Below are 16,522 nucleotides of genomic sequence, written 5' to 3' on the forward strand. Positions count from 1 at the left end.
TTTTCAAAACATTGTCTAAATTCATCTTTTGAGATGCTTGACAGCGCCTCCGTCGCTTTTTTCCCTTCACCTCAGCAACATCAGCAAAACGCTGAAAAAAAGTTTTGATCATTTCGGGACTCTTCTTTCAAAGCACAGCATGCTTCCACGCGACCTTGTTTTTGTTCAGCAGTCAGCAGTCGTGGCACGAATTTCGCAGCCTCCCTTTTCATTCCCAAATCTTCTGTCAAAATTCGCTGAACTGAGCTCCAAGTCACTCCCGACAGCTCCACAATTTCTTCAATGTTCCGTCGTCGATCTTCCTCGATGATTTCACGAATTTTGTCACTATAAACTCTGCCGAAAGTAGTCCTTACCTTCTGAAGCAACGGTAGTCGGCTTATCGACTCAGGAATGTTAGCTCTGTGCGCTCATAGCTGCAAAACGCGGTACTACAAAAGCTCTGCCCACAAAAAAAAATAGTTCGGTTTCTTTTGGGTACCCCATCGTATATAGGCTGAAATTAAACTACAATATTCGATTTCACTATGAACGCACAGAAAATAGTTCCCACTTTTTATCTCGGCCACGATGCAACTGTCTGTTCATGACCCTAGAGATGACAATAATCTCTTGCAGCTATAACGGAAGATCTTAGCACTGAAGAAGGGACCCCTATAGCTTTCTCTTGAATAGGCAATTTTTCATTCTTCTGTCCTTTAGTCAAAAGATTCGAAAATCCGAAGAGTGTAAGCAGTGCTAGCAGAAGACCAAATGATTTTATTGCTTCCATCCGTTTTATGACTTCAGGGACTGCTAAAATGTGTCAAATGTTACAAACAGAAATTAATTTATAATGCAGAAGATCTCTGTGATGAATTGCGAAATCATTTTTGCAGTACGTATCAAAATTAAAAATAAAAAATGAAAGTAGAGTAAAACTCTTTGTATGAATTCTTTCAAAGCTTCCGTTGTAATATGCGACACTACGTTCTCTGCTGATACAAACAAAGTTAATTCCATCCATTTATCATAATTGAGTTAGATACAGCATTTTAAAACACAATGCTTAAACTTGTTAAAGCGCCCATATATATATATATATATACCGACGTCTCTGTGCGAAGTGAAACAGGGCAACTGTTTTATATTTCCAAATTCTCTTCTTATGAAAAGAATTAACGTCGTCAATAATCATTATAACTTACAATTATTTAAACATTGTATCTGAATTGAGCCCGGAGGGTTTGGGGGAGCGAGATAACCGAGCTTGTGCCTCTGAACAACTATAATATCACATGCCTCCTCGGCATCAGCAATCAAGTTTGTTGTTTGAGTACGCGTACATTTTGCACTGGCTTCTTCTGGTTGTGGTAGATTCTCCCTGATTTCTCGTATCGCAGCTTCGAAGTGTTCAATTGCTTTGCTTAGAGTTGCCACATAAGTTGCTACTTTTTGGATTGTATTGTACAAAATATTTACATGATAAAATACAGAATTAAAGGACAGGAAGAAACTGAACTCCTGATCCCTTAGTAGATGAGAAAGTCCTGCTGCTTCTCGAACTGAAATATCATCCTAGCTAGAATCTTCTTTAATAAGGTCAAAACACTCAAAAAGGGCCTCCTTATTATCGTAAACATTGCTTACAACTTGGCTGTGAGAGTTCCATCTAGTTTCGACACACTTAGGGTCACTGCAGCCACACACATTTCTCAACAAATCAGAACCGGAAAAGAAGGAACTGAACCCTGAAAGATTAGTTAAAAACAACCTGATTGTCCTTACTGTGAAACATGCTTGCTTTACAACTAAATTAAGCTGATGGGCGTAGCAGTGTATGAAGTGGGTGTAAAGGGAAAACTTCCTTCTAACACATGCCTATTCTTATCTACTAACTTACTGTGGCATTCAATTAAAGTATAATATCCCTCATTTAACTGAGCAAGTACGTTGACAGAACCTAGTAATTTAAAATTTAACTTCACTGTCAATGTGCAAAGCAGACTCTTCATGTTTTTTTACTCGTTCAGAAAGATGCTTCAAATCTTTAATACCTGATAATGTCCAGCTCTTATCCCCATCAAATAGAACACACACGAAACAAAAGAATGATTCTTTCTCTTCACTTACACTTAACCAGCTTTTCTTATCAAACCACGAAGATAAGAATGATCTTTTCTGGTCCTTTCCATTTTGTTCTAGTTTAAAATCTTTTGGCTGATGAGCACCAAGTTTCTTCATGTGCAACTTTCCTTCTAAATTCAACGAAGAAAACGGTGTCTTTAAAAGTGCGCCAACTTTATTTATTTTTAATTTGATTTGTTTCATCCTGGTCTGTCACACTAGCAATATTATAAAAGGTTATCAACGCCATGCATTGTGATTGATAAATGTTTTTTCTCTTTTTAATCTTTCATCCTTGACATGTTTCGGTCTGAGAGACCATCTTCAGAAGGATATATGAATACATGCGGAAACTACTAAAACTTACAATGTGACTGGTCAATATCTATTTCAATTCATGACACTGTAATATGTATTGTATGGATATATGGTTTCTTATGTGATCTACTATCATAGTCTCCATTTTATATATATAAATTCACTGGATGAATATGGTTTTTATGTGATCTACTATCATAGTCTCCACTTTATATATATACACATCATATAAAAACCATATTCATCCAGTGAATTTATATATACTAATTGTAATACTGTATAGAATTATCCAGGTCATTGGACATATAGTTTAATAAGAAATATGTGTGTGTGTGTATATATATATTGTGACATGTTGCGCAAAGGAGAACCCCCCCCACCAGCAGTGACGCGGCGGGTGAGTCAGCGCTCCCCTCCCCCTCCTCCACACGGTAACGTAACGGTGACGCAACAGGATTGTTACGGTAGTAACAGCGGTTACTACCGCTAGCGTTGCTAGCAACACAGCGCCAGGCAACAAGGGTGCTTATTACGTGGCCGTTTTCAGTATTGTCCAATCGAGGCTACATGAGGAGCAGCGAAGGCTATTCACAGTCAGTTGTACTGTGACAGTCGCCGAGTTTGTTATCAACAGTTCTCAAGGCAGCAGCCCGCGAGTGTGCAATAACTAAGAAGTCAGCGAGCGGAAGACTTATTGTGTGCTTTCAAGACATAGTGAGTGCTGTAGTACAGTTATAATTGGAGTGTGTAATTCAGGGAGGCTGGTATAGCTCCCGCGTTATTAGTACGTGAATACAAGTGAAGATCGTGTTAAGAGACTTTGTTGTAGGGTTTGTAAAGTGTGGAAACCCCGTAACTGTATGATAAGTAATTGTAGCCGTTTCTTGTAGATTGTTGAATAAACCAATTAACGATCTCTACGGCGTATTCTGTAGCGAAACACGTTACAATATATATATGAATTTTGAACTCAGGTATATTTCTTGTTAAGTTTTATGTCCAGTGACCTGGATAAAACTGTACAGTCCACAAGTACTTTTTGTTAATGTAGCACACCTGTAGCACGTAACAATAGCTGGGTACGAAGACTGTTATCTGAGTAAGAAGGAATAGTTTCATGTCATAGGTGCATGTTCCAATCTCCTTTACCTCCTCCTGTATTTCAAACAACAATAATAATATCCTTTACGTTCTTTTAATTGGCAGAATAAGCACAATGTAACTTCCCACAAAGAATTCACATTCTACTAATTTAACCACATTACCTTTGAAAAAATAAAGTATATAAATTTACATGCTTTTGGAAGTCTTTCATTTAAGATAACTTAAGTGTTGTAGATCTTCTGCTATTGTATTTGGTAATATTTCTTAACTTAAGATGAATTACACAAAAATGTATCCACCCATTCTACATTGGTAGGCATAAATAAAATACTTCTTACTTTTAAGAAATCACAGCTACATGAAACTAAAAATTTATATTCAAGCTTTGTTATATGTCAAGCTTCCTGATATACTTGTAGAATACAAGTGGATTTTTTTAATTCAACTGTAATTTTGAAAGGCAGATACAACAGTGTTGTCTGGAAGTTATAAATGGAAAATGTGAAGAACAAATGTGCTATGCAACAGGGCTTCCTAGTAGCAGGTAACATATTTCAAGTTGGATAATGACCCACCAATTTTCTTCAAAGTTGGCACAAACTGTAGTTTCCAGTTACTTTCCTTCAACTTGCACCATGTGTGTGATTAAATAAAATAATTAAAAATAATGATTCTTTACAATAAAAAAGCTCTGCTTTGTAAGCAAAGGTATGTTTTCTAAAAATTAAAATAAAATAGTATTGGAAAGCAAAAATGTAATAATAGGGACAAAACTATTCTTCCATCCCTTTCAGGGCTTTAAAAAGGAAACTTAATGATATCTTTGTACAATCGACATGATTTTTTTTTGGCTTTCTCTACATTAATAACAACAATATGTCGTCATGTCTCCTCTCATCTTCCATTATCGGCGATTGTATACTTGTATATGTATAATATGATGATAAGAGTGCAGACTAGGTTTATTCTTGTTTTTGTGTTTATTGGTTTGTTTATTCTGCACGTTTGTGTTGCATTTTATAATATGGCACATTTCGAAAATGCTTACTCACTTCATTTTCAAAATCATTTAAGAATACTAGGCGACCTTCTTTTGCATATCTGAAATCAATTACACAAAATATACGACTTGGAATGCATCTACGTGTGAAAAGTAGGACCACCAACACATGGATACCACAATTTCTTTTTTTCCCACAATCTGCAACAATGTGTATTCTATGCATGAACACAGAGAATACTCATTCTTACAACAGGAAATTAAAATGATGTGGGTTAGAATTAATGCACTAAATCATGAGTTAAAAAGCATTGGATAATACAGTTAGTAATGCTGGCTGCCAAAAATATATTTTGTAGAAAAGAATACTATCTCTTAAAATAGCACACAAAAGTGTGACAAAGGATATGAATATAAATAAATGTCAAAAAAGTCTCAATTTTCCTTTTCCTAATAATATAATACTAGAAAATTATATTAGTATTCCTCATGTGATAAAAGACTTTAAGGCACTAAAATCTGTGAATCAACAGTATTTTCTTTTGAATAACAACAGCTTGTGTTGGAAAATACGAATACTATGACAATTTAGAATAAAATATGCTATAAAACATTTTGTACTATAAAATTTACTCTCAGAAGTTTTAAATGCTACATTAATTTATACTCTCCTACTTATTTTTTTGGAAGGTTGGCCAGCATTTTTTAAAATTTCCCATCACACTGTAAATTTATTCAACAACAAAATTTTGAACCCATGTAGTCTGGGTGTTCTCATATCTGTTGTTTACTAACACATTCACCATGGCATCCATTTACAAAGTCATGCCTCATCATTTATGAGCAAAGAAAAACAAATTAAAAGAATGACTAACATTCAAGGTGGAGAAGTACAGTATTGTGTATATCTTAATGTCACTCCATCCAAATGAACCTCAACTATGCGAGGTCAGAACGTTGCATTCATCAACAGAAGCACTACATTGGAAGAAGGAAAGAAAACAACCAGCAATATTTTAAGGCACGACAGCTACTACTCAAAAGTCTATCCCACTATATACGGTCTCCTGGTGTCACAAACATACTGAATCGTTCTTCCTAAAGGCACAATTAATAACATTATTATTATTATAATTATTATTTGTATATATAAACACAAAATACTTCAACTAATCCTAATTGTAAGGCATATATCATTATTTTGTGTAATATTTACTAATAATACTACAGAAATTAAAGAGAACTTGCTCTTTTGTCTTTGAAAACAGATTAATTCTGTTTTTGATCCCTACTCAATGATTTATCAACTATACTGAACATTTATCGAGCAATGTAGCTCATTCAGATCTTTCTCCTTGTTTACATTTTTAAATATAATATCACACTATTTAATATTGTTACCCAGATTGCTTCAATGTTATGGATAACTGACTGGGTAATTTTACAAACTTACACATCTTGTTCATTCTCTCTCTATCCATTATTTATTTACGAAGAGCAGACGTGCTCTCCAAGTTCTTTGCTCCTGATGCACAGAAGTGAATAACTTCTATTTAGCTGCTCATGTTACAATCTATCCTTTTCTGTATGAGTCCTTCTAAACAGCACTCGGTTACTGCAGCTATGTAACTTGCCAAACAAAATGAGGTTCTTTCATTTTGATAAATAAATGTTTTTCACTAACTTTCCCACACTTGAAAAAAAAAGTCATATTTACTTGTGTATATTATTACCCTTGCATATACTGCAGGCCACAACCCTACCTCAGAGAGGAACAATTGTCATTTTCATTTTCTGAGAAAGACTATGTTTAAAGTTATGGTCACAGAAATGAGCTGTCAGATAAATGCTCTGAAAAATAGTGTGTCACATAGCCCATTGCATTCCATCTGAGATTATACTAGGCTGTGTACAGATTGCACACTGTGTTCACATGAAAATACTGAAGCATTAGGCTTATATGCAGGTAAATATGGTAATCAAAATCCTTTGATCCTCCAATAATGTACATTATACATTTCAGGTAAACATTTTTCATGAACATGCCTGCACATGGAAAGTAGTGAATTTAAACAGCATCAAAATTATTTAATTTTCGGTGCCTGAAATAACACTTTCACACAAATGTACCCTTACTTGAAAAGTTTAAATGGCATCAAAATTCCTTTCAGCTTTTAATGCTGTACATTATACATCTGACTTGACAAAGACACTTAACTTTCTGCAGAAAAACAAAACTGGTAAATCTGTCTACATTCTTTGGAATTCTGCAAAATGTACTGCTAACAATTATATAATCTAGAGGTGATTAGGATATCTCTAACTAAATGAAGTATGGTAATTTTAATAATAAAGAATACCATTTTATATATGGAATTTTGTATATGTTACTGACTCCATGTCAAACCTGCGTAAGTAATTTGGTTTGTAACATACTTCACTGGCAGCATTACATAGCATCGGAGTTACCTGATAAAATCTGATGGCTTGTACACAGAGACATCTATGCAAAATGTGCATAAACAAATTAATATGGAATCTTTACTTAGATTATCATATTCAATGTTAAAACTCCACTTGTAATACAAGCTGCTAACTGAGTTTTCTTCAATCATCTGTGCATATATCTAGTACTTTTAGTACTTTTGTTTGTCAGTTATTAGCAAGTATTAATTTTACTTCTATTTACAATGACTATGTAAGATGCATTTTCAGTAAAGCACTTAATTTAATCTCAGATCTGTGGAAATAACTGTGCTTCACACACCACCTTAACATACACATCTGTGTACACAGTGTAATCAGAATCTGAATGTGACAGCTGCTACAGTGTACAACAGAATAATACCATCTATCAAGTGTTCCTTGTGATCACATCAAAAATCTTTACATTAAACACATTTCTAAAGCAAGGATTTCATTTGTTAGTTGTTATCCATTACACTGCTGTGCCTGTGTGCTTACACATAACACAAATCAAACCTTTTTAATAATCACAAATGCTTGTTCATAAAGTGGATCTGTGTAAATGGATACGTAGTTCTCTTACTACAGAGGATTCTAAAAACTTTATATTCTTTCATGCCCAAGTTTTGCAGTGAACACACATCCACTCTGAACAGAATAACACATTCAGTGATTAATGTTAGCATGTAATGCAATGTAATGTAATGTAATGTAGTAATTCAGTCCTGGAGACTGAAAACACTCATTACTGACATAATGTGACAATTCTGAATGGACAAAAGTTGAAGTGGAGACAATTCTGTTCTACCCAATCCCATTGTAAATATCTGTTCATAGACAAAATGCTACACAACACCAACAGTTTATGAAGGCCTAACTGTGATATTTCAGTGTAATGACACTAGACATTGTTTCTATTATACCTGAGATAATGCATGGCTTGACACACTTCACTCCATATGCCGGTACTTATGTGCAGACATCTGAGACAGTCCAAGTAACGCGTACTGACAGCTCAAACAATGGTAATGCGTCTGCTTACCAGAATGAGCACAAGACTCCATGTTGCAAGGCTGAAATGGTGTGAACTTCTCAAACCCGGCAGCCATAATGGAATCAAGTTTCTGATGTTGGCGTCGATGAGCTACAACTTTGTTGGTATCAGTGCACACAAACTCACACTTTAAACAGTGGAAGTGTGAAGATTTATTCTGCATGGCCCCTACAGAGCAGAGTAAATAATATTTAATTTTCTCACCCAAATTTTACCTTTATCACAGCTCACCAGTGAACTTTACTGCAGCCACATTCTGCATGAAATTGCACATGCCAACAACACCAACCTCTCAATTTGTTGTGAGTAAATAATATCTTTACCAACAATTACTATTTGTAGAAAGTGTTAATGAGAAAGTTAATTAAACAAAGTATATACAAACAATGATCACAATAGTAAATAATAATTACTTTAGTAACACCAATAAATAACGTGTGGAGAAATAACACCATTAAAATATAACTTATCACAAGAACATAAATCCTGTGTAGTGAACACGCTTTCTTCATCTTGTTTACACATTCATTAGATATACCTCCATCAGCAGGAATGTTATGAGAGCAACTCACTGACACTTCTATATACCAACAGAACCTTCACTTTTAATTTAGAGAAAAAGACAAAATAAGTTCACATATATTATGAATTCCATTACAGGATTCTGTGAGTAATTAAACATAATAACTTTCTCTCATGTTATTGATAACTCCCATGAATATATGTACATACCTGCAATATGGAGAGGAAACTGGGATTGTTTTCATATTGCATCTTTTATTTGTAACCGGCAAAGGATTAAAAAATAAAATACTTCCACAAGTATCACAAGTTGATGCTTACCTAGCGTGGCAGTATATACGCATTCTGGTCGACCACATGACACAGTGCCCCGAAATTGCTGAAAATCTCCACCCATTAGTGTATCAAGCCTCTCATGGCGCGCAGTGTGCTGGACAAAACGTGTCTTGTCACAGAAACTATATCCACAATCTGAGCGCATGCAATGGAAGTGTGTCTGGTGTTCCCGGTAACCACAATGTGGGTATTTGCAGTCCTCATTAAACCTACATCATCAGTACACAAATTGAAAATTAGTAAACAAACTAAACACAACAGATTCACAGTTGGGCCTTGAAAGGTGACTGTGAGTATGAGTATGCAACTTAACTTAATCATTAATACAAAGGTTATTTGGAACTGGTGAGCTGTTAACAAAACAATAATAAAAAATGTTTATTACATACAAAAAAAAATATGTACATACTTAAGCTACTTCTCAACGTAGTCACCACCAGAACAGAGGCACTTGTCATATCAGGGAATGCATTTTTGTATGCCTGTGTCAAAGCAAGTCAGTCATGTTTTGATGCCTTCCATCAACTCCTCATTATTGTTAAAGCACTGTGATCCCAACCAGTTCTTCAGGTATTTATCATTATCATTATTATTATTATTATTATTATTATTATTATTATTATTAGAGGGGGTGGGTTTCCCCATGCACTTAGACCAGTTATTGGTCCATTGTGTGGCCCCCTTTCATTTCTACTGTCGCCATACCCTACCGATACTGGTGCGTGCTATCAGCCCCGTTCAGCTGACGAGGTTCGCCGTCGGTACCTGATATTTCCCCCATCTATCAGAGGCACTGGAAACTACTTGGGTGGGAAATTGTTGCCTAATAATTTTGCTCAGAGGTATCCTAGAGACATGAGGATCTTTTACGTGCCGTAAATCTATGACACGGGACCCACAGCTTAAAGTCCCTCCCAGAGGACTTGTTCTCTGAATTTTTCCGCCCTTAAAAATTCCACGACCTCTGCCGGGTTTGAACCCGCGTACCTTGAGTCATGAGGTGGGAACGTTACCCCTAGACTATGGAGGCCGCTACTTCTTCAGGTAGGTAAACAAGTGGCAGTTTGAGCATTCTATACCAGTGTCTTACAGTTCTTTTGCTAATTACATTTTGGCTGTAAACCACGCATAATTCACAATGGATTTCCGCAGTATTCATGTTTTTAGCATTAAGAAAGCGGATAATAGTTGCAGTTGGCAGTATTATCAATCGCAGGACATAACATAACTCTGTAGAGAGAACAACAAATACTGAGTGACTAGTTACATGATGGTTTACAATGTAATGAGTCATGTGATGCTACTTCACATGCATGAGCTCTCTCTGCTCCTACAGTAGTTGCCTAAAATAAATGGAGATCACTTTCCACACAACCCTCATACTAACATATACGAGGGTCGTACTGAAAGTCATGAGCAACAATATTTTGTAAAGTAACATGCTTTATTATTGACAAACCAAATACATCACCTCAATCTACAGACCTTTCTTTATTTTTCCACATAATCACCGCTTCTTTGTACACATTTCACCCAGCGTTCTCGGAGTTTGAAAATTCCCCTTCTGTAAAATTCCGTTCCAGCCATCCAAAGACACTGACACACTGCTTTCTGAATTGCCTCCCTTGTCTCAAAACGTTGTCCACGAAGCTGATCCTTCACAAATCCAAAAAAGATGGTAGTCTGAGGGTGCCAGATCAGGGCTATAGGAGGGGTGTGGAAGAACTTCCCACCCCATCTTTGCAATTGCTTTCAATGTGAGGCGAGCTGCGTGGGGGCGAGCATTGTCATGCACGACGATGATGTTTCGTCCCGGACGTTTATCGCACAATGCACGTCGGAGCTTGTGCAACGTCTGGACATAACGAGCAGCATTGATGGTTTGCCCAGGTTCCAGGAATTCGGCCAGAATAAACCCCTCTGCATCTCAGAAGACTGTGCCCATCACCTTCGCAGCTGATGGCACTGTCTTTTGTCTTCTTTTTTTATGGAGAATGCAAATGGTGCCATTCAATACTCTGCTGTTTCATTTCAGGCTTGAAATGGTGAAACCAGCTTTCATCACCTGTCACAATACAGAGCAAAAAAATCATCGCCTTCGTGTCGATATCTCTGCAGCAGTTCTGAGGTGATGGCTTTTCACTGACCTTTGTGGTCTTCGGTCAATAACCGCAGGACCCAACGAGCACAGACTTTCCTATAGCCCAAGCTTTCAATCATCTCCTGTACTGCACTGTGCCCTATTCCAAAGTTTTTGGGCTATTGTGTCCACAGTCACATGCCTGTCATCTTGAATGATCTCATCCACTCTTTTCTCGTTGCATTCAGTTGAGGCTGTTTGAGGACGACCACTTCGATGCTGGTGTTCCCATCTTTAAAATGTTCCACCCATCTTCAAACACTGCTCGCACCCATGCACACTTCCATAAGCACACTGAAGTCTGTGGTGAATTTCTGCAGCAGGGATTTCCTCTTTCACAAAAAATTCGATAACAGCAAGCTGGCGAAACAACATAGCGCTGTCGGCCATTTTGTTAGGATACTCGTCACATGATGCAAGCTACTGACATCACAAGACTCTCAGGGTTAACACAACAGCTGGCTCCACCTACCACCGTACTCTTTCATCTGCTGTTCCCAGGTTGCATGCAAAAAAAAAGTTGCTCATGACTTTCGGTACGACCTACGTACATACATTCTTATGTATTATATTTATAATAAATTTACACCTACATGGTATGTGAAAGCAAATGATTTGGATTATATAAATTATGGATTACTTAGCAACACTGTCAGTAGCTCAGACTGTATAGTGTTGACTGGCAGGATGACTGATGAATGATGAACTGGAAAGAATGTGCAGGGAAGAGTTCATAGCTTAATAGCCTGATATTTGCCTAAAGGCACTGAGGAGACTCACAAAAAAAAAACTCAGTCAAGATATACAATTTCTTTATTAAAACCGTCACAACACAACTGCATTAAGGTCAGTGCAAAGTTTGGCTCTGCTACATGTTTCGGCTATTAAAAGCCATCACCAGGCAAATATATGGCTAACATATATACACCACTGGAACTGCAGCACTAGTAAAATTGGATACAATAATATTAATTATATTAAAATACTTGGCATAAAAACACAATAAATTAGACTATATAAAACAAAAGTTATAGTATAAAACAAGAATAAAATTCTTCGACTGATGCTTTCCATCATCGAGTGAGTCATTGGTTTTTGTGATTTTATTGTGTTCCCACGCACAAATTGGAGTATTCTATATTTTGTGTATATATTGTCACGTGTTGGGTATGTCACGCAACAAATAACTTCACATGGGTCTCAGAACTAGCAAATCTTTATTGGACACTCACACTTACACACCTTACACTTATTATCGCTTGCAGTATCACTTGACTTCTGGCCCAGTACTCCAATGCGACGTCTCAACTATCCTTGGCCGTGGTTGGATCTTGGCATTTACAGTCTTGTTTTTGTGGGGTGCCCTCTCTAACGAGAGGACGGGTCTGCCTTTTGTATATGCTGCTGGTCCTTGCCAGTGCAGTCTTTCTTGGGTCCAAGTCTCTTGGGACTCGCGACCATATTTTACTGTTTCAGAATTGAGACTTCCCTTTTCGTCGCCTCCTATGACTCGCAGGGTCATGGTGGAGGTATTCGACCACGCCTCCACACAGGTCTGCTTATATAGGGGTTATGCGGACTGGATACTGGACACCACTCCTCACGGTTCTGTTACCGCTGTTCAGATAGTCCGTTGTTATGGGAACGCTTCTTATAGATTACACCGGTAACGCGTTTCGTTTCACCCATTGTTACTGAACGACAATTCGTTGCTATGATTTGTCTCTGCAAGAACTCCACAATTTCCACATATTCGTTGTTGTGGAAGAGTCTGTTCTGATTGTAGTGGTTGTCACGGTGATGGACGTAAGGTAACGCGTCACAATATAATAAACTGTTTAGAAGGCTCGTGATGTAGATGTAGTAATATTAATGTTAATTATTAAGTCGGTGCCTCATCTTACAAAGTACTGTCCATTCTGTAGGGAATGTAAACAACGACTGACCTAAATATACTTGTTTTGTGACGGTTTTAATAAAGAAATTGTGTATTATAACACAACAGGAGGCATGAAATGAAAATCAGTCAAGGTAGTTGGTGTCCCAGTCAAAATTCAAACTGAACACCTCCCAAACAAGTCACAGCCATTACCACCTTGGCCAAATTGCTAGGTAATATTCTGGGTGATGGGCAATTCCATCTGATATTTCTCAGTTCTACAGCTGTAGAGATCACAGATGCTTTGCAATATACCTCACCAGGGTCTAAGATTTCCTTTATTATACAGCTGCGTCTATAGGAAAGGTCACCAAGATCTAGACCTTTCTTTGTTACACAGACACTTCTGTAGGAAAGGTCGCAAAAGTCTAGGATTTTCTGTTACACAGATGCTTCTATAGGAAAGGACACCAAGGTCTAGGATTTTCTCTTGTATACACATGCTTCTATAGGATAAATTTCTCTATATTTCATAGTTATTTTAGATGATTTGTGCCACTTAATTCTGTGACAGTATTCACAGCATATCAGCCTTTTGGTTTCCATTTATTCAATACACTCTTCAATTCAAGCCATATGCCATTGTATTGGCTTCATTTAATGCATTGCCCCCTTCAAGTTCACCTTAAAATGTTTTCATATACGATACTACCTTGCCTTGTGAGCTCCTCAAAGATTTAGTTTCCATATCTTGTACTTTGCTAATCTTTTTTATTTAATGTAAGTTTTGAGGTTTTCATGGCGATGACTATGAAGAAAGTCGTCTTCTGGGATCTGACACCGTGTATTCTTTGTTTCAGCCGACGTTTCGGAGGAACGTATCGCCTCCATCTTCAGGGCAGGTGAATTGCGTTGCTACTGCTCTCTGTATTCACAATGCAATTCACTTGCCCTGAAGACGAAGGTGATACGTTCCTCCGAAACGTCGGCTGAAACAAAGAATGCACGGCACCAGATCCCAGACGACGACTTTCTTTTTTATTTAATGTTTATGCTTCATATTCTAAGAGGGGTCACACATTATATCATAGGCGATCATCTCAGAGATTCTCACAAATCAATGAACTGCTAAAGAAGAAAGTCTGACATTCATTCTGCCATGCCATGGATATTCAAACTGCTGAGAGAATCGACAAGACTGCAGCTTAACAAATTACAAATAAAACTCATCCACATTACAGCAGATGTTGAAAATGATCTCTACTGTTATGCATGCGTTCCAGCCACATCTATGAAATGTTAACTTTCATGTGCTTAAGTTCTTTTTTGGAAATGGAGTAAATTTCAATACTCGTAACTTGAAATCCCAGTCTCCTATGCAACTGCTTCCGCTCCCCAAATATTGAAGAAACTGGTGCAGCAGTAGCAGCAACAATAAAATCAACAAAAGAAACCATTTCCATCATCTGGTGTAATCTGGGTTTTATTTGTATGAAGGAGATTCAAGAAGTACATACAATTAATGCACAGAATTCTAAGAACAGCATTCCTTGGTCAACATGGTTTCAACCTTAAGTCGGAGTTTCTCTTTCTTCTACCGAACCTCATCTGATATGATTATCATCTCAGATGCCAATTTTTTAGATATGAAAGAGGGCCCACATCTGACTTCAGGAGCAACTAAAAACATTCCTCCCAGAAGGCATACAAAAGCTGATGGACCAATGTAATGAGTGTTCAAAGAAACTGGGGCTTATGTCAAAAACTGTTGCTAACTGTATGTCTACTTTCTGCAGATTTAACAAAACAATATAAAATGCCCTCCATTTATTTATTTAATCACCCTTTTAATATGTTGGGAATCAGGATAACTCAGTTGGTATATTGATGAGCTACAGGCTGGATGGCCAGTGTTTGATTCCTGGTGGGGGCAAGATAATTTTCTCCAGTCCACAGCATCCACACTGCCTCTGAGGCCAACCCAGCCTCCTACCCAATGCAGGAGCTCTTTCCCCATGGGTAAAGCAGTCAGAGCATGAAGCTGACCACTCATTTCCATCTAGTGCCAAGGTCAAGAATGATGGAGCTATACCTCCACTTGCCTGTATGTCTTCATGGCACAGTGCTTAATTAATTGAACACGGTCAATTTTACCTTTACCTCGTAATGTTACGTTTTATGCTTATCAATTCCACTAGCAGTCTGAATCTCTGTGGCCCAACTAGACAAGAGTGTCACACTCTCCCAACTGAGTGACCCAAAAATTTGCTGGAAGCTCTATGATCATTGCATTGTATTCTTTTCATAAAAGCAAGACATCATGACAATCATGATGAAAATAAACTTTATTTACAGCATATGTTGTATGTGAAATGCATGCATATCTTTCAGTAGGCATCTCTCTTCAAATAAGGTTTCCTTTATTAAGACGAGATCGTAATAACAATGAACTTTACCTGAACCGAATGTAACCCTCCGGCACTGGTTCATCCTTGAGTATCCTCATGCTACTCTGTACTCGAGCCTTTTTGGCCTCAGGACTCATATCCATGTGAGGGTGATGTGAAGGATGTGGTGACATGGCTCGCTTGTTTAGACCAGCAAGATGTTGTTCAGGGCTTGGTGTCTGACCAGCTTGTTCTGCACTGGCTGCTGCTGCATTTAGTAGAGCATGGTGGTCTAGTAGACCATTACTCTGGAGGGCTACTGGATGAGGATGAGCTGGATGAAGGCCAGGAGGAGCAGCAAACATCAAGCCTGTTCACAATAAGCCTCGCTTACTCATCAACCTCACCATAAGCTTCTAGCTCCTTCTTTCAAATGAGCTCCAGTATCTTTAGAGATAAAAATGTCTAACAAAATACATTAGTTTTCATACTGTGGTCTTTGGTTTTGACGCCATCATCCAGTAACCAGGTATCACATTTCAGACGAACATACTGCCACAGGGTGAAGATGGAGGCAGCATGTTCTTTCAAAATGTTAGCACCCACTGACCACACTACATGGCGTGATGACTAAAGATGATAAGGCAAATCTTCACTGCCAAGAAAACCTTAAATCCTATATTAATATCACCCAAATTCAGAGAACTGGTACTACTGCTAGTCGGTGATTTGTGTAAATATTACTCTTAATAATATTCCTTTATGTCAGTTTTTGATTAATTTCAGGAAACAGCTCTCACATAAAACATTAGTTTGAAAATTAATAACATAATTTGAATCATGCACAACAATAAAATAAATTCTCTTCGAAAGACTTCTCACTGTCTGATGCATTCCAGATATGAACTTTTAAAAACCACCTACAATTTCCATCGTCTCTGCTGCTCTGGTCACATGTAATGGTGAAAATGCATTAAAATTTTCAGAAGCATTTTGATTTTGGTTCAGGTCAGATCAGTGTTGGGGCCAATTTATTTAAGGGCTCCCTGACAGATTTTGATAAAACTCAAATACAGCACACATTATACAATTATTACTACAACATCAATTTATTTTGGACTTCAAGAACCACTCTGATAGGGCCTAAACAAACCCTTTTGTGTATCTTTTGACTTTAAAAATTTTAACAGAAACTGAGCTTCTGAACAGA

The 16,522-nt window shown here is 37.4% G+C and overlaps 1 protein-coding gene across 5 annotated transcripts in view; it reads right to left on the minus strand.

Annotated features, from left to right (window-relative positions):
- Window positions 1–3,600: 3,600 nt before the first annotated feature.
- Window positions 3,601–16,522, minus strand: part of LOC111864186 (zinc finger protein castor homolog 1) — a 183,393-nt gene continuing 170,471 nt past the window's right edge. For all 5 annotated transcript variants that reach the window (XM_023851255.2, XM_023851254.2, XM_023851257.2 and 2 more), the window contains 3 exons: window positions 15,382–15,682; window positions 8,892–9,115; window positions 3,601–8,216 (listed from right to left, as the gene is read on the minus strand). In XM_023851255.2, coding sequence (XP_023707023.1) covers window positions 7,945–8,216; window positions 8,892–9,115; window positions 15,382–15,682 — 797 coding nt within the window. In that variant the 3' untranslated portion in view covers window positions 3,601–7,944. The remainder of the gene's footprint in view (window positions 8,217–8,891; window positions 9,116–15,381; window positions 15,683–16,522) is intronic.

The sequence above is a fragment of the Cryptotermes secundus genome, unplaced genomic scaffold (genome assembly GCF_002891405.2).
Source record: "Cryptotermes secundus unplaced genomic scaffold, Csec_1.0 scaffold2192, whole genome shotgun sequence".
NCBI classification, from domain to species: Eukaryota; Metazoa; Arthropoda; class Insecta; order Blattodea; family Kalotermitidae; genus Cryptotermes; species Cryptotermes secundus.